The 26,516-nt window shown below is 39.2% G+C and overlaps 2 protein-coding genes across 6 annotated transcripts in view; both read left to right on the top strand.

Annotated features, from left to right (window-relative positions):
* Positions 1-655: 655 nt before the first annotated feature.
* tox4b (TOX high mobility group box family member 4 b) lies at positions 656-16,405 on the top strand. Of its 5 annotated transcripts, none has more exons than XM_053342956.1 (10): positions 656-748; positions 4,001-4,069; positions 7,640-7,690; positions 9,010-9,297; positions 9,401-9,661; positions 10,425-10,742; positions 11,425-11,505; positions 13,255-13,911; positions 14,505-14,659; positions 16,070-16,404. In XM_053342956.1, the coding sequence occupies exons 1-10, from the start codon at positions 743-745 to the stop codon at positions 16,125-16,127; spliced, it is 1,944 nt and encodes a 647-aa protein (XP_053198931.1). In that variant the 5' UTR covers positions 656-742; the 3' UTR covers positions 16,128-16,404. The 5 variants fall into 5 exon arrangements, with proteins under 5 accessions (XP_053198931.1, XP_053198932.1, XP_053198928.1 ...); XM_053342953.1 differs by lacking the exon at positions 656-748 and adding an exon at positions 2,426-3,731 and having other exon boundaries at positions 16,070-16,405; XM_053342957.1 differs by lacking the exon at positions 7,640-7,690.
* Positions 16,406-19,984: 3,579 nt separating this feature from the next.
* The window catches only part of supt16h (SPT16 homolog, facilitates chromatin remodeling subunit), an 18,447-nt gene continuing 11,915 nt past the window's right edge, over positions 19,985-26,516 (top strand). The window contains 8 exon segments of the mRNA XM_053342952.1: positions 19,985-20,082; positions 21,365-21,457; positions 22,229-22,399; positions 24,049-24,201; positions 24,288-24,434; positions 25,067-25,218; positions 25,367-25,539; positions 26,386-26,476. Coding sequence (XP_053198927.1) covers positions 20,017-20,082; positions 21,365-21,457; positions 22,229-22,399; positions 24,049-24,201; positions 24,288-24,434; positions 25,067-25,218; positions 25,367-25,539; positions 26,386-26,476 — 1,046 coding nt within the window. The 5' untranslated portion in view covers positions 19,985-20,016.

Raw genomic sequence — 26,516 nt, 5'->3', positions numbered from 1 at the left:
ATTGGTGCTTTTTTTGTAGAATTAATAAAGGAAATGCTTAGTTTTATATTAGTCTTTGATAAGGAGGTCAAGAATTTACTCTACTTTAGCGTCTGAAGTAGATGATAAATTTGAAAATTAATTAATTAACACATCAGAGAAGGAAAGAAGAATGTGAGCTGACTGAAAGAAATAATTTTTAATGTACAAATTAAATAATTTTATAAAGGTAAAAAGGGTTAAAGAGGCTCAGAGTTGCTGCTTTTCTGTGTTATATTGTTATAAACTGAATATTTATTTTAAAACATGAAGACATCACATTGGGCTCGGGAGAGATACTAACAAATTAATACTAAAAAAAATTAATAAAAACAGTATTTGACAAATTAATAACTGTTGAAGCCCTAAAATATTGATCTAATTGAACTCTTAAGCTCACAATTTCCCAGAGAAGGTGACGTCCTTGAATCACTTATTATTATTGATTAATTTATGATGATATAATATATAATATATACTTTATAAAGTAGTATAGTATAATATATTTTTACTGTAATACGTTAACTACATCGAGCTTTTATTTTCCTTACGCTGACGTCGTCTTATTTTCTTGCGTGATGAGGTCACTTCCACTTGTACGTACAACCCGGAAGCCGGTGCCATGTTGTGATTAACATTTTTGAGGAAATCAATTCTGGGCGAAGTTCAGTCGCACAAAGTGGAATTAAAAACAAAACATTAATCAGGTTTTCGAGGGGTGAGCATGGAGGTAAGAGTAGCTGGTACTAGACGCTTTTCACTCAATAAAACAAAACCAATCACCTTGAAACGTCTTCAAACGTGATGATTTAACTACAACAAGGCGATTTTAGACATGTAGATACTTCTAACTCTTCATTAGATCTATTCATTTAACTCCACTTCACCTGTTTTCCCTCTGTGGACACTGTTAATCATACACACCTGTGTCTGAGGCTTAATTACTCCAGATTATTAATTTAAAAAAGCTTATTATTGTTAAATATATGCAAGGAAAAGTGAATAATTTGTCTTTTTCCTTCTAAAATCAACAATTTATCTGTGACATATGTACCAAATCGGCTCAAAGATTGACACTGAAGTTAGTTTCCCTTTTGTTAGTTAAGGGTAAATTTAAGGGAAGCATAATTAATCATATTATTAATTGCTTTCAGCTTTTACATTGTGTGAAAAAAGGCTGTGACACTGTTTAAACCCAGTGTCAGCATTGTGTAACATGTATTTGCATATAAAGACAGGAAAACACCATCCACACTACATTAAAACATCACTTTACTAGATAAACAAGGAGATTCATTAAAACACAGGTTACATTTATTATTAAGAGTCTAAAGTCTATATATAGCTGGTTTCTTATGTGGATGGAGTGAAATCGACCTTTTTTCTAGTTTTACAATCAATATAAATGTTTCTTTAATGAGTTAATGGTGATTAACTTTACTCACAGAGAGCAGGTGGGTGCTTTACATATCGCTGGTTATTATTATTATTACCTCCTCCTCTCTTCCCTCACTCCATTTTTCAATCAAATGTCTCCTCCCCCCTTTATCTCCTGATCCCGGTGCTGTCACCACTCTTTATTAATCTTCTTCTACACAATGTCCCTTTAACTTCTTTCCTTTTCCTCTTAACTGCTTATTTCACTAGTTTCTCCACTTTTTCATCACCAATATTATCTAAATGTGAGCAGGAACCCAAATGAATGTGACCTCAGTGCTTTGTTTTATTTATAACTTCTATAATAATTTGTTTTGTTTTTTAATTTCAGTTTAATCTTAGCTTTGTTTTTCATTTAGTTTTAGTTTTTCAGGTATTAGGATTAAAGCTTTAATTTGTAGAAGCTGATAAAAGATGAAAGAATGCAAGGCAGCAAATATGGTTTAACCAAGTCATTGTTTATTAAAAAGGCACTTTATTATTTTATTCTTTAAACCATTAACAATGCTCAACCCACAGCAGAGTTAATTATCACTTGGAGTTAAATCAAAAGCAAAAAAAGAAAACATCTGCAATTCTGTTTCGTTCGTTTGTTTTTTATGTTTACTTCAGTTAACAAAATTAATTTTTCACTGCTAGTTTTAGTTTTAGTCTTAGTTTTTTATTAAGTATAATAACCCTGGTGGGCAACAGACATACATTAGCTACTATATCTAAGTAGATATACAAGAACAAGTGCTGTCATATAATTAGTTTTAGTGGTCTATTGGAGGAGATCATGATTAGATTCTTTTATTTTGTATAAGGTATGAAGTAGTTTAACTTAAACTGTTTTTGTTGGACTTCTCACATATCCAGAGGTGAGAAAATTGCGTTTGAATGCTCTAAAAGCTTTAATTGCAATATTTTTTATTTAGGGATTAATCAATTATTGATTAATTGCAGTTAATAATTTAACCGATTAAAAAAACTGTATTGATTGATAATGCAGAAAATGTTGAGTAGATATTTAGATCACTCTTTTATGTCCATCGTACTTTATGAATTGTTAATGTTTTTATCAATTGTACTATAAAGGCGATGAAAGAATTACTAAACTTTAATGTCTAGATAAATAGGAAATAATTAGGCCCATTGTTTAAATCAATTTGAGTTTTTTTAGGGTGTTCAAGCTGCTAATTAGAGTCTCCTGTATTTCACACACTGCTTAAATGTGTCAAAAAGTCTAAGTTAGCGACCAGAGTTTATTTTGAAACATGTATCTCTCAATATCCGGTTCTGTTGTCATGGTTTCGCTTGACAGCCGCCTCCTTCCTTTTCTCCTCGTTGGCAACATTTTAATCCTAGGATGTTGAAGTCATGACCCGCCCTCCTCTGCCTTCGATTGGCTATGTTACGTCACCGTCGTCGGTTCGGATTGGTTACGTGTCGGCTTAGAACGTCACGTTAAGCCAATCAGAGGCGGAGTAGGGGCGGATCAAGACTTCGCCATCCTAGGATAGTGTAATATCGATCCTATCCGTGTGTGTCGGGATCCATTGAGCAGCCTGAGCCGGGCCAAAACGGGGGCTTTTTGGTTAGTCTTCCCCCCTTCACAAACACCCTTCGGTTTGAATCGGTTATATCGGGGTTTTTTCCCCCACCGTTAAACAACCGGGTCCGGTAAATTTACGGAGCGTTTAAAGCCTTAAGCCGCGTCTCGTTGGAACTGACTTGAGTGAGGCGTTTGAGGACCGACGGACAAACGAGCTCCGGGGCCGGTGGTGGAGTGAGGAGAGAGTACCGCAGCCTGCAGCCTTGCGTCAAAGCCAGCTAAAAGCTAAAACCCTGTAGTCGGACCAGTCAGCAAAGACTGGGGGGGTTACGGGCCACGTTACCTCGGCAGCAAGCCAGCCAGCCAGGCGGCCAAGCAAGCAGGCAGGTTATTTTTGGCACAGCTGGGTACACATGCTCTGCTTTAGTCGTGTGCAACATCTGTGCCAAAAAAGAAAAAAAGTCCTTATAACATTACCACATTAAGAAAAAAAAAGCAGAGATAAAGCAAGGACATTTGTATTATTGCGTAACATCTTGTTAAATTAAAAAAATATATATAAGGGTGGAAAGGGAAGGACTCATTGCTTTAACACATATGAGGCCTGGTTAAAATAAAAAGGGGGAGAAAAAAAATGGACCTTAATTTTTACTCTGATCTCACGGATGGTACCGGGCAGCACGATGGTGATCCAGAGTTTTTGGATCCGCAGTCTTTTAATGGATTTGACCATGACAACAAGGTGACTCTTTTTTATTTTTGTATGCATGCCCCCTCCCCTTTCACTTAAACACAAATTGCATAAAAGAGAGGTCAAGGTGTAAATAAAAATTGTCACTGAACGCATCACAGTGTAGAGAGATCCTCAGTTTCTCTTAATTGACACTAATTAATGAGGTTTGTTTGGTGTCAGTAAAGTGGGCTTTTTTTGGTCATTGAATGTCTTGTGTCAAAAAAGATGAAGTATTGGAGAAAACCCCCTTTTCCTAACTTCTACCACCAATGTTTCAGTTCCCTGGAGGCAGTGACAACTACCTGACGATATCTGGGTCCGGCCATCCCTTCCTCTCCTCTTCAGAGGTAAGCCTCCCCCATTTTTTTTTGTGTACGTCTTGAATTTTATGTGGCATTAAATTTCTCTTTGACAGGTTTTTTTATTTTATGTATTATACCTGGAGCCCTCTCCTGTTGGACATGTGCTTGGGCTTACAGTCAAAGTCAAGACAGGTCAACGTCAGACACTTGCCCCCCTGAATGTTTGCCTCTTGAGTTTTATCTCTACATTGGAGTCACAGAGCTATGCGTTAATTTGTCTGACAGGTTTTTAAAAAAAAGCTGGAAGTCTTCCTCTACAGAAAGCCTCAAACACTCTTCTAACCTCTTCTGTGGATGAAATAATATTGGATTTTAATCAGTTTCAGGATTTTAATAATAGAATAAAACATCAAGCTTAAGGGTAAGAAGTGTAAAGATGCTATTTCACACAGAAAACCTCTTAAAACTATTGGAACAAATGGATTGAACCACCAAAGTCTGATTATTACTGATTGTTTTGGTACTGGCGACTTAAAGAGGTTTAATTGTCTAGCATTAGAACAGGAGTCTGCTTTTCTGTTTAGTTAATAGTCTTGCAACCCCTTGGATTTACCTTGAAACCCCTTTGGGGGTCTCGACCTCAGCAGTTTAAGTCGTCATCTTCCAGCTAAATGGATAACGAGATGAGTCAGGATTACCAGCGCTGTAAACATTAACCAGTGGAAACGCTGACGATGATATAAGTGGTGGTACTTAACATATGTACACACATACTGAAGTTGTACAGCTTGAAGCTAAATTAAAGTTTCATTATAAGATATATTTACATTAGCTTATTTAATATTTGCATACACTATAATGCAATGTATTTTCTTGTTCTGTTCTAAATGAGCATCCTTTACACAAAAGAGAGTGAGAGGTGGAGCAGAAGTTGCAAGGAAACCTCATGAGGGAGGTCTGGAGTTGAATGAAAACCATCACGGCTCGTTCAGAAAGAAGAGTAGTACCTCAGCAGACGGAGATGTGGTGAGAACAAACCAGTTCAGCCACTTCTGCGACAGGTTTGATAGACCTGCTCCTGCCTAATTATGACCCTCACACTTTCCCCCGCCAGCTGCTGATGCCTGTCCAGTTCTCACCCTCTTCTCCTTCCCTCTGTCAGCTGCCTTTTTTTGACCTTTCTCCCAGACTGCCTGTTACCCACCATCACTGTGCAGATCATTGACTGTGTATAACCGCCAAAGTGAAGCCAAAAATCTCTCCTTTTTCGGGGGTTGCCATCTTGCTCATGTGACATCATTTGGAGCCAGAGTCTACGCAGGTCACACTCCCCCTTTTTTTATATCGTAAAATAACTAATTAAAAACAAACTTATCAGAATAAAAGAGCATCAGTGTGATAAGAACGACTTTAAATGACAGAAACCATCTTCGGGGGAAAAGTTCATGACTAATACCCAGAGTCCATATCCCGTCCGCTAACATGACAGGATTCATGACTTATACCGCAGCCAGCCACTAGGGGGCGATTGAGATATTTTGGCTTCACTTTTGGGGAGCTTTCATGAAGTCCATATTTATATGTACAGTCAGAGGAGCACTGAGGAGACTTTAGGAGCCCCTTCAACATTTTTTCAACCTGAATCATGGACTGTGGAGGGTCCCTGTACTGGGGAAGACCTCAAGTCTCATCCCATCTCCAAAAAAGGTGACTTCAGGCCAGTTACCCCGATATCATGTATAATGAAGACTTTGAGACGGCTGCTGATTCATGTTCTTAGACCCCCAAAGTCCACCAAACACTCGACCCACTGCAGTTTACTTAATAGTAGAGGTTGGTAGAGAAGATGCCGTCCTCTATCTGCTACATGATCACAAGTATGCAACTCTCGAGTGACCACGTGTGACTCCCCCCCCCCCCCCCCCCCGTGCCTAGTTCGCCAGAAATTAAAAGAAGAAGAAGACTGTTGCTGTTTTGGGCTTCTTGTTGTTGTTTCACACTTTGAGACGATACTGTTGTTGCCCAAGAGGATGTCATGTGAGTAGGAGGTCCTTCGTCGTTGACCGAGACGCACCGCTAAACGAATGTGATGAACTCTGAATGTGGTCTGACTGATCAGAATCTAAATGCGTCCTCAGTGCGTCTTGAGTGCATTCACACTTACTTCATTCACACATACTTCAAGCTTCTGACTTCAAGTTCAACTCGGAGTCAAACCACATGCAGAAGTTCTCGGATTATGCATTAGTGTTCGACACGAGGGGGAGTACAGGAACCTGGGAGATGTAGCTGGGACCCTGTAGGACCTTGATAGGACCTACTAGACTCTGGAAGGGAGCTTTCTGTTAACATCACATCCCACTTTGAGTAGACACAGTTAGCATCGAGTCAACCTCAAGACCCACCCAGGATGTTTTCGGAGCCGAATGGAGTACCTCCCCCGAGGCAGGGACTCGTTTATCCTTCAGGGGGCGATTCCTGCTATGGAGACATGCACCAACGGTCACGGCCCCCGTAAGATTACCCCAAAGTTCCTGCAGTGGAATCAGCGTTATGTCAAGGTTTTCAGGACCTATGAGGATGATAGTTTGAACTGGTCCACAAACACTGACACTCTTCACAGGAACGGGAAAAGCCTCTTATTTCCCAAGAAGGCTGCGGTCCTTAAACATCTCTAGGAACATCCTGCTGGTGTTTAACCGGTCGGTGTGTTGGGGAGGCAGCACTAAGAAGAGGGTCGCTCTGAGCTGGATCCCCTGATGTCAGCGGTGGAGAGAAGGACCCTAAATAAATTGTTGTCTATTATCGGCGATGCTTGCCGGCCTCTCCACAGCACATTTACCAAGCAGAGGAACATATTCAGAGGCAGACTGTCTCAGTCCAACTCAACAGACAGACTGAGATAGTCTTTTGCCCACCAGACCGTTCAGATACTCAGCTCCCCCCGGCGATGGCGGGGCGATGCCTCCTCTCCGTCACTTAACCTAACTTATGTTGTTAAAGTTAAGATGGTTAGAAGAGTCTGAGGTAATCCAGATCATTCATTATTGATTAATCTCACAATAATCTCCTTTAATTAATCATTTAGACTATGAGATTTTTTAAAAGAAAACAAATTAATTGGTCATTTTGTCTGGCCAAAATCGAACATATGAAGATTTTCAAATGACTGTTTTTTCATGTTGAAGAAAAAACTTGCTTGAAAATGTGCTGATTAATTTTCTTTAGGTTGACTTGACTGGTTTTAATTGACTTAACGTGCTTAGCTCTGTGACTTCAACGTAATTGTTTTACATGAGGCACAAACTGGGGCTCATCAGGTTCACACACCACTGTTTCATTCACCAATAACCACAACCAGGTTTCAGCTTCATCTCTACAGTAATAACCGAGCTGGTGGCAATTTTTAATTTGTTAATTTTTATGTAATTTGCACCTTTTTCTTTATAAGTTTTGTATGAGGTCTTTGTCCTGTATGTATGAACCATTTAATGTGAGCTACATGAGTACATATAAAACCAAGTTAATGTCAAAGTTAGAGCCACAGATAATAACACATGACATTTTGTAAATTTACTTCAACGTGCACTTACTGACAAAACTCACATTTTTTAGTGTGCCACTAAACCCATTGACCTCTTCAACCTCGCTGGATCCGCTGGTGGAGTATGAACTATTTATAAATCTTTTTTTTTTTTCTTTTTTTTTCTGTTTTAAAACAACACATGCCGGTTTTAAATAATGCAGAAATATCATTTTGCTTTTCGCAACAGAGAGGGAGTCATCAATTAAACAACATATTAAAAAAAAAAAAATCTGGACTGAAAGTGCTAAAAACTTATTATCCAAAGTTTTAGTGTTGGACGAATAGTGAGAATAGCATTAAAACCATTTCCTATGAGTGTTCTCTAAATATTAATGTACACAGGATCTGTCAGAGTTGTGTTCTGGCTTCGTCATGGTTGATTTTACGACATGATCTGCTCAATATTGACAAAATGCTTTAAAATCTAAATGTAGAAATTCACCAAAAAATTTTCTTTTCATTTGATGTTCTAACAAATCCGATATTTTTGATTTGCTCATTTTGCCAACCCTTGTCGTTAATCCAAGTATAAAACCTGGTGTGAGATCGACTCTACAGACATTTAGAGTACCTGAGAACCTTTAGTAGCTTTTAGTCTATTCATTAGGGCTGGGCTGGGCCGATTATGCTTTTGTGCCGATTCGATTCTCTAATAACGATTTTTGGGTCCCGATTCGATTTAAATTGCGATTCTGATTAAACAAGTATTGTGATTTTTATATTTCAATTATTGTGATTTTCTCTCCTTAAACAAGAACAGGTTGAACCAAACACTTGATAATACATCATAAGTCATATTTTTAAAAAAAACAATATATATAAAAATCGCGATTAATATAAAAATCGTTTTTTTTGGCCCATCCCTACTATTCATTATTTTAGAGTATGAACAACGTGAGGCAGTAAAACTCTTTGTAGCTGCAACAGAGCCGAACACAACGATGTAAGATCCTGATCTTGATCCTGTGGACATTCAGCATTAAAACTGTTAACTGCACTTTAATCCTCAATAATATTACAAAGCTGCTGCTGCTGCTGCTGCATACTGTTCACACCTCCACACCTCCAATTTTAGTTTTTATGAATCTTAGAAATGGCTTTTTTATTGTTTTGATGAGCTTTTATTCTGAAAGTCTTCCCTCTGTGCATCATAATCTCTCTCTCTGCTTCAGCATTTTAAGAACAGCTGTCAGTAATCATGTTGTTCTTTCTTCTCTTCATTCTGTTTTCATCCTTTTTTTAAAATAATTTGTTTTTCACTCACTTGTTTTCTTTTCATCTTCTCATCATTGCATCATTCCCTGCTCTTTTTTTGTACTTTTTTTTCTTTTTCTTTTTTTCTTTTTTCAATCATCTCACATTCACAATCGCCTCTCTTCATCCCGTCTCCTCTCTCCAGACCTTCCACACTCCGAGCCTCGGCGATGAGGAGTTTGAGATCCCCCCCATCTCTCTGGACCCGGACTCGACGCTCACCGTGTCCGACGTCGTTTCTCATTTCGGGGAGCTGTCGGACACGGGACCCCCGGACAGCGTGGTGGTGCCCCGGAACGCCGTGGTGGAAGGGGACGACCCTTCTTTCGCCTCCACTTTTGTCAACACCCCCTCGCAGGGACTGGAGCACCTGAGTTTAGGGGTTATCAACCAGTCTGGAGGGAGCGCTCTGTTGGGGTCCTCACTGGGAATGGTGAGGATTACTAGAGGGTCTTGTTAGTATCCGAAATTATCTCAAAGTTAGAATATCATCACTCACGATTTCTTCTACGCTCCTCTCGTGTCTCTTCTCGCAGGATCTCGGCCATCCCATCGGATCGCAGTTCAGCAGCTCGTCGCCAGTGACCATCGACGTCCCGCTGGGCGACATGAGCCAGGGCCTGCTGGGGTCCAACCAGCTGACCACTATCGACCAGTCGGAGCTCAACGCTCAGCTGGGGCTCGGCTTAGGAGGCGGGAACATACTACAGCACCCGCAGTCGCCTGACAACCCGCTGTCAGCCACGGCGTCGCCCACCAGCTCGCTCCAGGACGACGACATGGACGACTTCAGGAGGGTGAGACTTCAAGACCTCAACCCAAAAAAAAGTTCATTTCATAATCGACTTCTTGCTATAAGTGATGGTGTCCAACATGAGCGCAGGGTTATTGATCATATTTGATTGGTTGATTGTTAATGTGTCCTAAAAGAAGCTGGTGTCAATTAAATATTAGTTAATGTTATTTAAGTCAATGTTTTAAATGTACTTATATATTTGATTCATTCTTATTATAAGTCAAAAATATATGTAATTCTTAGTCATAAATCAGATCTGAACACACACACGTTGATTGATTAAGTGTGTCACAAGTGTTCATTGAATAAAAATGTATGTTTAATATATAAAATATGTTTCTTAAATATCGGCCCCAAAAATCCAATATCAGTTGGCCCCCAATTTTACTATCTGATGTCATTGATAAACCATAAATCATAAAAAAGATGCTACTTAATACTTCAGATTTTGCCTCATAGTTGTTATATTTATACTTTTTTTTTTTTCAACATAAAAGTAATCCAGCTATGTCTGTTTCTATGGTTACACGTTGTTCCATATATTAATGTTAAAAACACATTTATTCTCAGCGTGTTAACAGAGCATATTAAAATGTATCGACTACAAATTCATCACTTACAATACTTCATTTTTAATCAGGACATGACTAAAATGTTAATGAATTAAATAAAATGATATATTTGACACAGATTTTGCCACTAAGTAGGGTTAAAAAAGCTTTTTCTAACTCTAACCATACATCTTTCTCCGTCTCTCCTCTCAGAGCGTCCTGGTGGAGTCTCCGGTCTCTCTTGCCGTCTCTCCCGGAGTCATCTCCCTCGATCCCTCCCTATCCGAGTCTTCGCTCTCCGCCCCTTCCTCCAGCGCCTCTCCGGTCGTCGGTCGGAAAGGAGGAGCCGGAGGGAAGAAGGGGAAAAAGAAGAAAGACCCCAACGAGCCTCAGAAACCTGTGTCGGCCTACGCTTTGTTCTTCAGGGACACGCAGGCGGCGATAAAGGGACAGAACCCCAACGCAACGTTCGGAGAGGTTTCTAAGATCGTGGCCTCCATGTGGGACAGTTTGGGGGAGGAGCAGAAACAGGTATGATGTCACATATACCCCTTTTCCACCGAGCTGGAGCTAGTGCTGGTTCGGAGCTAGTGCTAGAGCCAGTGCTCAGTTGGTGCTAATCCAAGCACCTCTTACACAAGGAGCCACGTGATTACATCACTGTATAACGTAGCCAGCAAAGAAGAAGAAGAAGAAGCAGAAGAATCAACAAATCTTTAACCCTCTGTAAATGCCATGCTAGTCAGCTAATGAACGTTAGCCCTGCTAGCCGGTTAATAAATGTTAACCCCGCTAGCCGGCTAATAAACGTTAGCCCCGCTTGCCAGCTAATAAACGTTAGCCCCGCCCCCAGTCCGCTGACGTAATTGGTTCTTGCTTTAGACCAGCAAAGAGTTGGTGCTCGCTCTGGCTCTCGTTCTGAGGCTCGGGGCTGGAGCTTTGGTGGTGGAAAAGCAAAGAACCGGTGCTTAGTCAGGCTCTGGCTCTGAACCAGCAGCAGCTCCGGCTCGGTGGAAAAGGGGTAATAGATCAGGAAGGGAAGCATCACAGATATTACAGTGATTTTTCAGCCGGGAAGGAAAAGCATTAGGAGCTTAAGAAGTCACTCCTCTAGCTCCATGAAATCCAGATACGAGGGTCGATGAGATTCAAACACAATCCTGATGTCTAAAGTGTCCTCCAGTGCATAATCTCACCCTTTTTTTTTCCTCAGGTGTACAAGAGGAAAAACGAAGCAGCGAAAAAGGATTACTTGAAAGCGCTGGCAGAGTACAGAGCCGGCCAGACTTCTCAGGTGAGATCTACGATGTGACGTCTTCCGTTTGATAAGATACAGTTGGAGGAAATATAAGTATTGAACATATTTCTAATGAGGATATTCACATCAAAGTTTTTGGTTTTAACTCAAGAAATTCACACATATAAAGAAATCAAAACATTAAAGCCAAAAAACTACCGAAAACCTTTTTATACCATCATAGGTATCATAGGTAACAAAAAAAACCTTCTCGTAGCTTTTCAACATGTACGAACCCAGCTGATGTTAACTTGCACAGATAGGAAGTTTAACCCTCCTGTTGTCCTTGAGGGAGGAAGGGAGGGAGGGAGGGAGGGAGGGAGGGAGGGAGGGAGGGAGGGAGGAAGGATGGACGGAAGAGAGGAAGGAAGGAAGGGAGGAAGAAGGAAGGTAGGGAGAAAGGAAAGGAAAAAAGGAAGGGATGAAGGAAGGAAGGGAGGGAAGGACAGAGGAAGGAAGGAAGGGAGGAAGGAAGGAAGGGAGGGAAGGACAGGAGAAGGAAGGAAGGGAGGAAGAAGTAAGGAAAGGAGGGAGGAAGGAAGGAAGGACGAAGGTAGGGAGAAAGGAAGGAAGGAAAGGAGAAGGAAGGCAGGAAAGGAAAGGAAAGGAAGGGAGGAAGGAAGAAAGTGGGACGGAGGAAGGAAGGGAGTAAAGAGAGAAGGAGGGAAGAAGGACAGATGGAAGGAAGGAAGGAAAGAACAGTAAAAACAGATGGGGTCAATTTGACCCGGGAGAATGACAAGAAGGTTAATTACTTTCTCTTACTTACAGATTTCAGCTGGTTCCTTTCTTTCTTTACCTTCAGTGTGCTGTTTCTCTTAGTGTGTTCAATACTTGGTTCCTGTTTCATTCCACTTTATTCTACATAACTTTATTTATTGTGTGGACTTCTTTATATTTGTGGATTTCTTGAGTTAAAACCAAAGTCAGTCAAAGGTGTCACACTAGAGACATCTCATGCGTTAAAGCATTAAAGAGTTTCCCAAGACCTCTGTAATCTGATTATTGTAAAACATAACAGAGGGACTGATTACAGATGTATTTCCAAACTTCTGAATCTTCCGGTAAGTAACCATTAGGGCAGCATTTGTGGAAGGAAGTAGAGATCAGAGTTCACAAGAGGGCCATCTGTAATCTTAATAATAGATTTAAAGACAATCTGTTTTTAAAGAATGGGCTAAAAACTCACAGCTGAGCTTCAGTCTTGAGTGTTGAAGCTGTCATTACTAGGGTTGCAAAGGGGTGGAAACTTTCCGGTAAATTTCCATGGCAAGTTAAGCTGGGGAATTTGGGAAATATTCCAAATTGGAAACTTTCCATGGGAATTATGGGAATTAATGGGAATTAAATGGGAATTTATGGGAATGTATGGCAATAGAGGGTAATTTAGTGGAACGGTATCGTCATTTGATTGATTAATTGGACTAAGTATTAAATTGTTCAGTTAGTGTTCAATACTCTTTTTTTTCCCCTGTTTCATTCCACTTTACTTCATTGTTTTTGATTTCTTTATATATGTAGATTTCTTGAGTTAAAACCAAAGTCTGGTGAAAGTTTCATGTGAATCCTCATTAGAAATATATTTACTGAAACAAATGTTGACGAGTTTAATACTTATTTCCCCCCACTGTAAGACACCAGTAAAACTCAGAACAGCCTCATTAAAGGTCTAAACATATTCCATTTATTAGTCGATGATGTTTTAACTTTATATTTTCGTCCTCCCTCTGTTTCTCCTCTCTTCAGGCTCCCATCGAGGTCATGGACACAGCTCCGTCGCCTCCTCCTCCGGCTCCGTCTCTTTCCATGGCCGCCATGGCCGCCTCGACCCCGGCGGGCCGCGCCACCCGCTCCCAGCATTACAACCCCGAGGAGAACACCATCACCAACATCTGCACCTCCAACATCATCCTCGACCTCCCTCAGGTCACCACGCGCTCCCGCACAGGCGCCATCAAACCCCAACCTCCGCCCGTCGCCCTTCCTCCGAACCCCCCCACCGTCACCAAGATCATCATCAAGCAGACGCCGCTGCCCTCCGGCGGCGTGTCGGTCACGGCGACAACCGCCTCATCGCCGAGACAACCGCCTCCGCTGCAGCAGATGCAGAGTACCCCGCCTCCGCCGCGGCTGCAGCAGATGGTGCACGCTCAGGCCCCGCCCCCGCTGCAGGCCAAGCCTCGAGGCGCAGGCACGGCCGCCGCCTCCACAGCCCCGCCGCCGCTGCAGATCAAGGTTGTCCCGTCGTCGCGGCAATCGGACTCCAGCACGCCGATCATTGTGACGTCGAGCGGGGACACGCCCACGTCTGTGTCTTCGTCGGGTCTGACGGTGGAGGTGGGACCGAGGGAGTCGGCTGCCATGGTTACGGGAGGAGAAGAAGTGGCGGAGGCAGAGGAAGGGGTAAGATGAGAATAGAGTAGAAAGCTTCATTGTTATTATATTTTACATATAACGAGACGCTCCATTTGTGCTTTAAAGACAAATAAAAACATGATAACCAGATAAAAATATAATATAAAGTAAATTAAACAGCACTAAATATGAGCTTTAATCTGTCTAAAGTTTGTTTAATTTGTGACTTTATGGTTGGAAATAAATTCAATATGATCGCCAAAAAGCTACTAAATCAATAGAAGGAAATAAGTGATCAGAATATCAATAAATAAAACCTGAAATTTATTTCAAATTCAAGATTTTACATATTTTTCTGTTAAAGGGAAAGTTTAAGCTTTTTATATCAATTTGAATGATATTAGATCATAATTTTATCTGCAGAGACAGTTTATCATATAATAGTTTATACATCTGCCATTAAATAGCAATAAATAGGTCTGAGGTAGTTTAGTGCCGCCATTACACAGTTTGACCACCAGAGGGCGCTGACGGGTTTATTTTAATTCTGACCTTATGACACCCTAAAAATAATCACCTTCATGCTCTGAATGGGACTTTATTTGTATTTTATCTTTTTTGTCTCGTCCTGTCTCCGTCAGATGGAGGTGGAGGTGAACGTCACCCCCGGCCTCAGCTTGACCCCGTCTGCCAGCCCGAACATTTGCGTGCGTGCTGGCTGCACCAACCCGGCTGTGGAGAGCAAAGACTGGGACAAAGAGTACTGTAGCAACGAGTGTGTCGCCACCCACTGCAGGTTTGTCCAAGAGTTTTTATTTCACATATATATAAGAAACATTTGTTCATTTCTAAGTCAGAAGCATCACTCTGGTGCAACATTAAGAGCTTAAATCTATATGCTCTAAATAATGTTGTACTTTAGTGATTTAACCATAGACTGTATAAAAGAAATGGACGTAACATCCGTGACGTCACCCATTGGCTTGTGGACTGCTGCTCGGAAGCCAATAGTTTCGAATCTGGGCAGCGCCATCTTGAAAATTTCAGGTGCATGCTGGGAAAAATAAAAACACAGATTCTACTTATATGGGCATGAGGTGGAGCCATGGGCGGAGCGGGGAGGTTGCTATGGTTGCGAGGGCTGGATCTCGAGGACATTGGTCAATCAACCTGTCAATCAGGACGTAGCCACGCCCTAATGCATACCCTGCTTTATCGTCACATATAAAATCAGGGAGGCCAAAATGTCCCAAATGAACATCATACTGCATTGAAGAAGGCTTTAAACTAGCGATTGAGACCATAAACACATTTTGAAAACGTTTACTGAGGTTAGAAATCAAGTGAGAAGTTGGTGAATTCTCCATTGACTTGTATTGAGACTAAACTATAAACTACAAATTAGACGATAGGCCCCCCCACACTCAATTAATGGAAAATGCTCCATGATATTATCACTATCATGGAGAAGTTTGTGAGGCTTTAAAGGAAAACTAAGAGTGTATTACAACTTGGATTTTATTGTTTCAGCCTCTCTCATAGCTACAAAAACACTTTACTCATCAGTTTTAGGAGTTTAAGGTTAATCCAGTTTATATGGAAGAGAAAAAAAAGGAAAAACTGTTAAAATTATCACCCCAAAAAAATGTCAAAAAAAAAAGTGACTCTCTTTTCTTCCTCTGACCTTTTGTTCTCACACTCTTCATACACAATCACACAATCACAGGTTTTCTTTTATAATGACGGGTTATTAACAGGATTACAGTCACTTTAAGCTTTAGTCTCCAAATAAAGAGGCGGACTAGCTTGATGTCTGGTTTGACCCTTTTTTCTTTTTTTTTCTTTTCTTTTCTTTTTTTAGTGCAATGAGCAGTAATTTTGGTTGGCACTGTTATTTGAACTGATGTAAATGACGGCAAAAGATACAAAAGTTTTTCCTTTTGAGGGATTTAAGGTGATTTTTAACAGTTTTAAGGTGAAATTGAGGCCAAAAAAAAAAGTAGTAGTAATTACAGGAAGTTACTGTTTGTTAATTACAACCTATGCATGCTAAATTTGGGATGTATCATTTTAAAATTGTACGATTTCCTTCTGACTTCACAATAAGCTGCATGCAACATATCAGCTATAGACTAAAATAGAGTCAAACTGAACTTTTTATTTTTCTTTTCTTCCTTTTTTTAATCTTTTTTCCTCTCCTCTGCAGGGATGTGTTCATGGCCTGGTGCGCCATCCGAGGGCAGAACTCCACCACGGTCTCATAGGGGAAGGACACATCTGACGGAGGAGTGCTACACAAGAAAGAAAAAGAGAGAGAGAGAGAAGGAGAAGGAGAGAGATAAGGGGAGAGAGAGAGAGAGAGAGAGAGAAATGGACAAAGATGACACATGAAATGCAAATGAACATAAGAGTGAGTGAATGGATGAAATAAATGAGTGCATGAGTGAGTGGTAGCCAGATCAGGCTCAGGTATATCGGCCTATAATTGTTTAATCATGTGACATCATGAGGAGGAGGAGGAGGAGGATGGTCGGGGGGCGGGGCAAAAAGTCGAGACAGTCACTTTAAATACACTTTTTCTGTGATCGACACCTTCGCCTCTCTCGTGCTTCAACCCCTCCGCTGATTTAAAAAAAAAAAAAAAAAAAAAAGCCAAGACGACTCGAGAATCAAGAGCAAGGGCGATGAGATGAAACGACGGCTCGAGACACGACAGAGATAATAGACGATTAAATAATGAAAACTGGAGAAGAAGGAAGAAAAAAAAGCACAGGAGGAGAGAAACTTATAAAAGACTCCAGACTTTACCTCACAGAGAGAGAGAGAAGGAGGAAGAGGAGGAGGAGGAAGATATTGATCATCTATAATGAATTTAAAAGCTTTTTTTTATTATGCACATACGGTGTTTTTAATTGATTTGAAAAAAAAATTGATGGAAGAAATGCAGGAAGGGAAATCATGATCATTACAGGTGTGTTTGTTTTTTTGTTTTTTGTCTCATTCATTTCAAAAAAAGAGGAAAAAAAGAAAGAAAGAGAGAGAGAGCGACTTCATGGGTTTAAAAGCTCTTTCCCCTCCTTTACTGTTACATTAAGGATTATAATTGACTTAAATGGGATCTGAGGTTATTTTTGGGAGGAAAAATGAAAAGTAATATATATATACAGTATATGTGTGTGTGTGCTTCAGCTTTGAAGGCACGGTCACGACTATTTTGGGAGATTTGGCTCGAGCACAAACTTTAATTAATTAAATAATCTAGAAAGAAAGATATAAAATGGAAAAATGTTGCTTCAGGAAGTAACTCGTCATTATTATTATCATCATTATTATTATTATATAAGTTTTTACTCCAAAAAAAACAAACAACAGGTGCTAATATTCAGGAATAAAGAAAATATAATATAGCTCTGCTAAAGAAAAAAAAAAAAAAAGTCCCGCCAAATTAAGAGGTTTTAAAAATATGTTTTTTTGTTTGTTTTTTTTTTGGTTTAACGACGAATATTTGTGGTTAAAAATTACAAAAAAAAAAAAAAGTGTAAGAAAGATGAAATACACACAATACTGGAATACTGGAATGAACACACCAGCTCTCATTAAACACTACTGTAAGGGAATACACACATAAAAGCTTTACTTTTTAAACATAACCACTGTTTTCATTGACGGAGTTGCTTTCAGGTCAGTTGAGAAAAAGGAGGAAGGAGGGAGGAGGAGGATGATTGCTTCCAAAAAAAACTTTAAAAAAAAAAAAGAAAAGAAGAAAAAGCTTGTACCAGGCAGATGAAATGATGTAGTGATATCCGGTCTGGTTCATTGTAGATAACCTGGAAATGTTTTTAATGGTGAAATAAAAAAAATATTTTATGTTTTAATATATACATTTTTGGTGATGCACAGTTTGGTCTCTCAATTATTTACATCTTTGGAGTTTTTAATAAGCCATTAATATACACATTTATTAATTATTATCATGTTATATAAAGCTTAATACTCAATTTAAAAGGGAAATGTACTTTTTTTGACTCCCATTATATTTATTTAACAGGCATAATTGTTAGTTATGTTCCTAATTAAAGGTGTTTCAATAAATCTGACTGAGTAGATCTCTAGTCAGGTGTTGTCCTGCCTCCCAAAATATTAAATATATATGATTATATATTAATTATGATGCTTTATTAAAAAATCAGATCACCAAATATTACAATGAGTACAACAACCTGCATTAAAGTACTGATTATAATTAATGCAAATCAGTCATATATAAAAAATATTATATTGAAGGTCTACTTTTACTTTTGATAGAGTTTAAACTTTAAATACATTTTACTGCTAATACTTATGTATTTTTACTAAATTAATACTTTAAATGTCGTACTTTTACTTCTAACACTCTAACGTCTAATGCTCCCACCATGGATGTATAATAAGATCATTGTTGGGGAATAACTAGTTACATATAACAGCATTATGTAATTTAAATTACAAAATAAATGTAACTGTAATCTGTTACACTTACTGAGAATGTGTCATTAAATTAAAGTTACTGATGAAAATATTGATGATTACAAAGGATACCTGAAGTCAGACCTTTAAGATTTTGCTCAGGAGGGTTTTTTCCCCTCATTTTTTAATATTTAACATGTTACTAAATACATATATTGTTGTTTTTAATTCTTTTAAATCATGATGTGGGCTTATTTGGAGCACACATGAGCTTAAATTGAGTCACAGTACCAATTAAATCCACTTTATTCATCAAATATCTTTATTTTATATTCTAAAATCTATATGAACTAATGAATACATTTTCAAATGAGAGATAAATGTTACTTTATAAGAAATGATCTCCCTTATAAATGATGTCAGTATCCATGAAAAACAGCTGAACTCAGATTTTGGAGCTTAATGTGAACACTTACTCTAACAGCTGGAAAATAGAAAAGTAATCAAATATAATAAATTACATTTCTTTGATTAAGTAATTTAAATAGTTAAATTACTTATTACATTTTAAATAGACTAACTATTAGCCCACTACTAATCTTTAACCTTACTATTACCTCTTTCCCCACACATCTATCATCCTCGCGGCAGTTTGTATCGCGAGATTCGACAGCGGGACTGTTTGATGACGATGGCGGGAAAACCCACCAAGGCGGGAAAAAGCAGCATGGTCAACACAAAGCAGGGGGCGCTGCTGCTGCTTCTGCTTCTGCTGCTCAGCTCCAAATGCGCAACACACTGAAACCAACACATGAAATGATGAAGTAGCATTAAAAAAAAGGACGAAAACGAGTCAAATCATTTTTAATTTAACCCTCCATCTTTTTAAAAACACATTTAATGAAACATTTCAGTCAGAATAAAGCGTGAAGAGATGCATTAGAGGGTGTTTTAAATATAACTAGGGGTTTGTTATTATGAAAGCTGATATGTAAGGTGTAAGAGGAGGAGGAGGAGGAGGAAGAGGAAGAGGAAAGGAGGAGGGGAGAGGAAGAGGAAAAAGAGACGCAGGAGGAAAATGAGGACTCAATTATAACAAGATTGGTGTGTGTGTGTGTGTATGTGTGTGTGTGTGGTTAAATTATATTAGATTTTAATCGGGGTTCTTTGTGTGTGTGTGTGTGTGTGTGTGTGTGTATATATATATGTTTGTGTGTTTGTTTACACCGGGTTATTTTATTTTTTTTGGGGGGGGGGGTTGTTAAACACGTTTCCTTGGTGAGGAGTGAGTGTGTGTCTGTGTGTGAGCGTGCGTGTCCGTGCGCGCGCTCTGTGTGTGTCTCTCTCTCTCTCTCTCTCTCTCTCTCTCTCTCTCTCTCTCTCTCTCTCTCTCTCTCTCTCTCCCCCCTCTGTGGTTATTATAATCAGCTCCTATTAGTGCCCGTGTGTGTGTGTGTGTGTCTCCCTCCTGCAAAGCAAAGGAAAAAAAAAAAAAGAAAAAAGTGCGTTTTATAGTTGTTAGTTATTAGTTATTAGTTGTTTGTTGTTAGTTAACACACACATCCTCCTCCTCTACCATCATCATCACCACCACCATCATCATCATCACCCTCCTCCACCTTCATCATCATCATCATCATTGTCATCCGGCCTGCAGAGCCTGGAGCAGCTGAAGAAGAAGAGGAAGAAGAAGAAGAGGACTCAACCATGGCGGTAAACCTGGACAAGGAGGCATACTACCGCCGGATCAAACGACTATACAGCAACTGGAAGGTAACACCAGCACATTTAAACCTCACGTTAAGAGTTATTTATCTTTATTATGTTTTTAAAAAGCATTAAAAGTGAAGAGAGAGAGGAGGGGGGGAGCCGCGTTTTCCTTCCCCGAGAAAGGTGCACTGTTCTCGGCGTGAGGTGGTGATGTTCCCCCGGTGCGATACAAGGCCTCTGTCTGCACCATGCTACTTTAACTTATACCTTTTTAAAAATATAATAAAAACAACACATGTTAAACTCAACCTATATGCAAAGTGAAGCTATCTTTTTAGCATTTTTGTATGTGTGTATTTTTAAGAGCTACCTCATGTTAGCAGCTTTTTAAATCAAACCCTCATTCACCCATGTTAGCATAAGAGTTAGCTTTGCATAGTTTCTACTCTTTAGCTCACTTTATCAAACAAGTAGCTACACGAGAAGTGAAATGCATGTATATTCAGTGTCTGTGGTTACTAAAACACAATTTCCACCTTTAAAAACATCCCAAAATATGATGTGTATTGTCTTAAAGTGCTAGTAATGGGTGCCACATGCTAGCAATGCTAATTAGCATCAGATAAAACGCCACTAACATGTGCAAAGATTGCCTCTTAAATCCTCCAAAATGACTTTAATTAAAAGCCTTAAAATCACTTTATATTATTATATGAACACTGTGATTACTTGTAGGTGTTAAACTAGTCTTTAGAAGTTGTTAAAATGTTGTTTTTATTGACATTTTCTTCCCTGTTGGATGAGCTCATTGGCTCTCATTAAACTATAAAAGTGTATTTATAAAGTGATTTAAAAGCCTTTTATAATGAACTTGGTGATAGTTGAAATACACTGGTATGCTACCTGTTACCTGATAGTGCAGCATCAGGTGTTGGTGATACTGATAAGTGTTAAACATCAACTTTAAAGCGTTTTTAATCCAAATAATTCGCTTTTTTGGGGCATTTCCATTCACTTGAACTGAAATTGACTCATAGATTTAATGATTTGATTAATTATTATTCTTTTATTTTCCTCCTCATTTGTATTATTTTGTTTTTATTGAATGTTAATGACTTGGCATTTAGTTTCCTTTGTTAGTTGTCTATATTTTACAGCTTTTGGAGTTTTACTGTCTTTTTAATAAAGTTGATTAAGAACTAAAATAGCTACTACCAGCTCTTATATATATATGTGTGTGATAATTCCCCCCGAAACACCTCAATATGTCTTTTTGCAATATATCCGTCATTGTCTTAAGAGCACATTTAATAATTAAACTATCTTCATTCTTGTTTTTTTGCAGAAAGCTGAAGATGAGTTCGGCAAAGTCGACGCCATCGTTGTGTCTGTCGGAGTGGACGAGGAGATCGTTTACGCCAAGTCCACGGCCATACAGGTGAGAGAGCAGCGTGATGATGATGATGATGATGATGAGCACATATTAAGTGTACCTTCAGCTTTCTAGATGATATTATCTCTGCAGGAGTCAGTGTTTTTCCCCCAGTTCACGTCAATTTCTTTGCACAATAAGGCCTCATAGACAAACCTTTATTATGAAGTTTAATATTCTCATTTATTTGTTACTTGCCGTACATCTACCTTTTTAAATAAGAGCAATACGAGCAGCATCTGGCTTTTTAATGTAGTTACTAAATACTGTTGCCTATGTTTAGACTTGTTTATGTGAGAGATTTTTAATTTACAACTTTCTATTTGAGCTCCACTCGGACAGAGAAGCAGAAACTTTATCAATAAACTATTTTATTCTATACAATAAAATTTACTGGAGTCTATTGTGGAGAAATTAAACAGTATACGGATTAATTAAAGCATTTAAATTGGGTGTAAATAGTTGTGATTATGTTTTTTTAAAGGTCTGAATATGACTGCAGTTAATAATTACCTTTTTTATTATTGATCACATAGAGCTGCAGCTTTAGTTTAGTTTATTTGGATCCCCCATTAGCTGTTACCTAGGCAACAGCTACTCTTCCTGGGGTCCATGTTAAAATAAATACAACCAGCAGCGATTAGCCGATTTGATAAAAGCTTAATCCTCACCTTCTATTTTAATGATTTAATATCATTTAAGGTCATTTTTTTGAGCTGTTTGCATTGATAATGAAAATAACTTGTCGGACATCTATCTCGTCATCCTTGTCCGCAGACCTGGCTGTTCGGCTACGAGCTCACAGACACCATCATGGTCTTCTGCGACACCAAGATCATCTTCCTGGCCAGCAAGAAGAAAGTGGACTTCCTCAAACAGGTGGCCGTCACTAAGGGCAACGAGAACGCTAACGGCGCTCCGCCCATCACTCTGCTCACCAGAGAAAAGGTAACGCTGCTGCCTCTCGTCCTTTTTATATCATTATCTACACGTGATGTGAAGATGTTGGGAAGAGATACAGCGGAGGTTATGATTAATTTGGTTTGTCTGACAGAGGAGAAAGTAATCATTTAGACTCCTAGCATGTGGCGGGATTATCCAAATATCACCCGGTCAGTATCCCTCGCCATCCTAGGGTGAATATGATCCGACCGCTGGCTCTGTTTTAGTTTTAGGTTTAGTTTAGTTTATTTGGATCCCCATTAGCTGTTACCCAGGCAACAGCTACTCTTCCTGGGGTCCAACAGCTACTCTTCCTGGGGTCTTCGCAGCATTTTCAGATGTGATGTAATACCTTTTATTTTGAAAGGTAAATGTTGGTCTCACGGATGAAATTGAACAACTGTAGCTGCCACATTAGTTTGAATCTGAAGTTAAACCAAATGAGTTTAATGGAGAGAAGAACAGCAGTGCTTCCTTCAGGTCTCCATATATGCTTTTATTTTGATAGGATACACACTAGTTTGGATTTTATTCTAGCTTCATTACAGACTGAATAACATCATTTACTTCTTCTTCTTCTTTCTGTCAGTGAGGTTATTTTTTGTGCTAGTGGAGCTTTGAGTTGGGATTATTGAGTTGTGTTGAAGCTGTGAGCTGGCAGGAGATTCATGAATTCAGAAGTTTGTACTCCTGAAATCAAAACTAGCAAGTACACGAGTCCAAACTTGGTGTGCTTGGTTTTGAAACAGGCTGGTTTTATGTCAAGCTGGCTTCCTGTTTCTGTTATTTCAGACTGAAAAAGCTCTCAAGCGTTTCATACCCGGTCCGAGTCGTGCACCCACCAGGTTTTGATCTAGTGTTTTTATTAGTTTGAGAAATGAGAATTCAAACTTCCTCTATTATGGGATTATTTAGTCATCAGCGTTTTAATGTTTCTGTTCACACTGGTGAGTTTTTAAATGTTGGTTAATGAACGGAGGATTCAAGTCTGGAGGGAAGATGATGTGTGATTTGTCAAACTTTGTATCTGCAGACTTTTTTCTTTTTTTTTTAAAATGGGTATACTCACTTCTAGGTCAAAGTTCAACCTCATTAAAAAACATTATAAATTCAAGAAATGTTGGTTTAAAATATGTTTGAAACTTTTATTTTTTCTATCTGAGCTCCTTGAATCACTGAGACGAATAACGGATCATACTGTTAAAGCGAAATAATAGATTTTATTTATATGATGTGCAAAATATTGTTTCTATAAAGACTTAAACTGCAGACATTATTATCTTTTAATGCTATAATGACAGAAACGTCTAAGGTATTGAATCTGATTTCTTAGTAAATCCATTGAACATTTATCTATCTATCTCCTGTCCTTTTTAATGTTATAGATTAAATCAGATTATTGCAGCTAAATTCAATGTGCTTTACATAAAACAAACATTTAACAGTAAGAATTGGAAATTAAAAAAAACAAACATGCATTTTGAGAAATAAAAATAAACCCAATAATAATAAAACAGTTTGGATTTCTAAGTAAATCCATTGAACAGCTGTCTACCTTTTTATATATATATTCTGCCCTTTTTTTATTGCTTCAGATTAAATCAGATTATTGCCGTTAAATGCCGTTGCCTCTTTGTCTCGTGTGTCTCCTCCAGAATGAAAGCAACAAGGCCAACTTCGACAAGATGATCGAGGCGATCCGAGGCAGCAAAGAAGGAAAGACGGTCGGAGTGTTCAGTAAGGACAAGTTCCCCGGAGAGTACATGAAGAGCTGGAACGACACCATCACCGCCGAGGGGCTGGAGAAGGTACCACGCAGCTTCAAAATAAAAGTACTTTCTCTTAGCTGGAATGAAGAGTTGGTGAATAACCGTCTTCTCTTCTCTTCTCGTAGGTGGACATCAGCGCTGTGGTGGCGTACACGATGGCGGTGAAGGAAGACGGAGAGCTGAACCTGATGAAGAAGGCAGCGGCCATCACCAGCGAGGTTTACTCAAAGTTCTTCAAGGAGCGAGTCATGGAGATCGTCGACGCAGACGAGGTGAGAGGAAGAGGAGAGGAGAGACGGGGTTCATGGGAAATAGAGAAAATAAGTGTCTGAAGAACCTGTGAAAGAGCATTTATGGGATTAAAAGTAATCTACGAGGCTCAAATATGTTCACGTCAGCTGCTTGGTTGCATTTCCAAATCAGATATTGTGAATTTCTTACATCAGTGTCTCTAATTTGATGAAATGAGCAGCACTAGTTTCAACAAACCTTTGAAAAAATGGCCACAAAGGCTCCAAATGAGCTCCAATATTAACACATTTACAAAGTGGTTCAGCTCATTTATTAAAGGAGCAGTACGCAGTTTATTTCACATGTTAATATACAAGTTTAAAAGATGCCAGTTTATTCTGTTTAAAGTATTAATAAGTTGGCTGTAGTGGCAAAAAGTGTGGAATAAAGTGAATATTTAGAAGTTAAAATAAGGGAAGGGGTTCCTGTTCTTCTTATTCTGCCGATACTGTGATTATTTCTAATCTCTCTCTCTCTCTCTCTCTCTCTCTCTCTCTCTCTCTCTCTCTCTCTCTCTCTCTCTCTCTCTCTCTCTCTCTCTCTCTCTCTCTCTCTCTCTCTCTCTCTCTCTCTCTCTCTCTCTCTCTCTCTCCCCTTTTCCTCCGACTAACAGAAAGTGCGTCACAGTAAGCTGGCGGAGTCTGTGGAGAAGGCGATCGAGGAGAAGAAGTACCTTGGCGGCGCCGACCCGTCCACGGTGGAGATGTGTTACCCTCCCATCATCCAGAGCGGAGGAAACTACAGCCTCAAGTTCAGCGTCGTCAGGTAGAGTCCGACACACAGTGACGTTTTGGTTCAGTGTTGAAGCTGATTTGACCTTTGACCTCATCAGAATGAGACAAAACCACATCTGTCACATTATAGATTGTCATCATTTTAACTCGACCCCCTCCCTCCCTTCTCCCGTCCGCAGCGATAAGAACCACATCCACTTCGGCGCCATCACGTGCGCCATGGGCATCCGCTACAAGTCCTACTGCTCCAACCTGGTCCGCACCCTCATGGTGGACCCTCCTCAGGAGATGCAGGACAACTACAACTTCCTGCTGCAGGTGGAGGAAGAGCTGCTGAAAGAGCTCAAACACGGTGAGTTCAGGGACATGCTGAGAGTGTGGGAAATGTTACAATACCTTTTCATATTCTGGTTTTTTACAATATTTTCTTCATAATTAGTCTCTGTGGATAATTTCTGAAGCACAAATCATTCATGAATATCTCAGAAGTCATTAATAAAATCCTTAATGAAGCTTTCAGAGGGCAGAGAGAGTTTCTTCTTCTTCTTTTAGTTTTATGCTTTAAGAAAAATGGGTCAAACACTGAGCTGCACAGTGTTTTTTTTCCAATTAACTTTTTATTGATTTTCATAAATAGAACATAAAGAACAAACATAACACAAGATACACATGTAAAGCAAATTGAAATAGAAAAAATAAATAAAATAAAATAATAAGGAAAATACAGCATTTGTGGTCACCATGTAACACTTAGAGTAATTGAAATAGTTATATAGAGGTCCATAAGAGGTTTCCAAGTCCTCAGAAAAATATTCCCTTTTATTTTTTTTTAAGGAGTAAGTACGCTGTTCTAATCGTAATGTTCGCAAAAGTGCCCCCCCCCCCCCAATTTCTTTATTGAATTTTTGCAGACAGTACAGAAAAATACTTCAGTTTCACATTATGTCGGAGCGTCTGCCTTAGAGTGAAAAAGTGTGTTTTTAAAGAGCTGAAAAAATCATCAAATTTCTGGCTAAAAGAGAAGTGTGTTTTTTTTAAGGTCTCAAATATATAAAATCGTGAACAGTATGTAAGGGTTAAAGTGACACCACTGTGGTTAAATAAAAGAACAAACTCAGAGCAACCTTCAGCATATTAATGTGTGTTTCCTGAATGTAAAGATATAAAGCTAGTTTTCTTCTCCTTCTCTCCTCCACAGGTGTAAAAATCAGCGACGCCTACAACACCGTTCTGGACTACGTGAAAAAGGAGAAACCAGATCTCACAGCAAAGCTAACCAAAAACCTCGGGTAAGTCCCCCCAACCCTAACCCCCCCTCACTCAGAGTCT

Source organism: Scomber japonicus, chromosome 22, assembly GCF_027409825.1.
Source record: "Scomber japonicus isolate fScoJap1 chromosome 22, fScoJap1.pri, whole genome shotgun sequence".
In the NCBI taxonomy this organism is placed as follows: domain Eukaryota; kingdom Metazoa; phylum Chordata; class Actinopteri; order Scombriformes; family Scombridae; genus Scomber; species Scomber japonicus.
The sequence above is the reverse complement of the archived record's forward strand: the minus strand, read 5'-3'. Positions and strand labels throughout refer to the sequence as shown.

What these genes read in the sequence shown, in the direction of transcription:
- tox4b (XM_053342953.1), top strand. Translation starts at nt 3,624, where the DNA reads ATGGACCTTAATTTTTACTCTGATCTCACGGATGGTACCGGGCAGCAC. An exon ending in GAGCCGGCCAGACTTCTCAG is followed by an intron (nt 11,506 to 13,254) that starts GTGAGATCTACG and finishes TCCTCTCTTCAG; the next exon opens with GCTCCCATCGAGGTCATGGA. An exon ending in TGTGTCGCCACCCACTGCAG is followed by an intron (nt 14,660 to 16,069) that starts GTTTGTCCAAGA and finishes TCTCCTCTGCAG; the next exon opens with GGATGTGTTCATGGCCTGGT.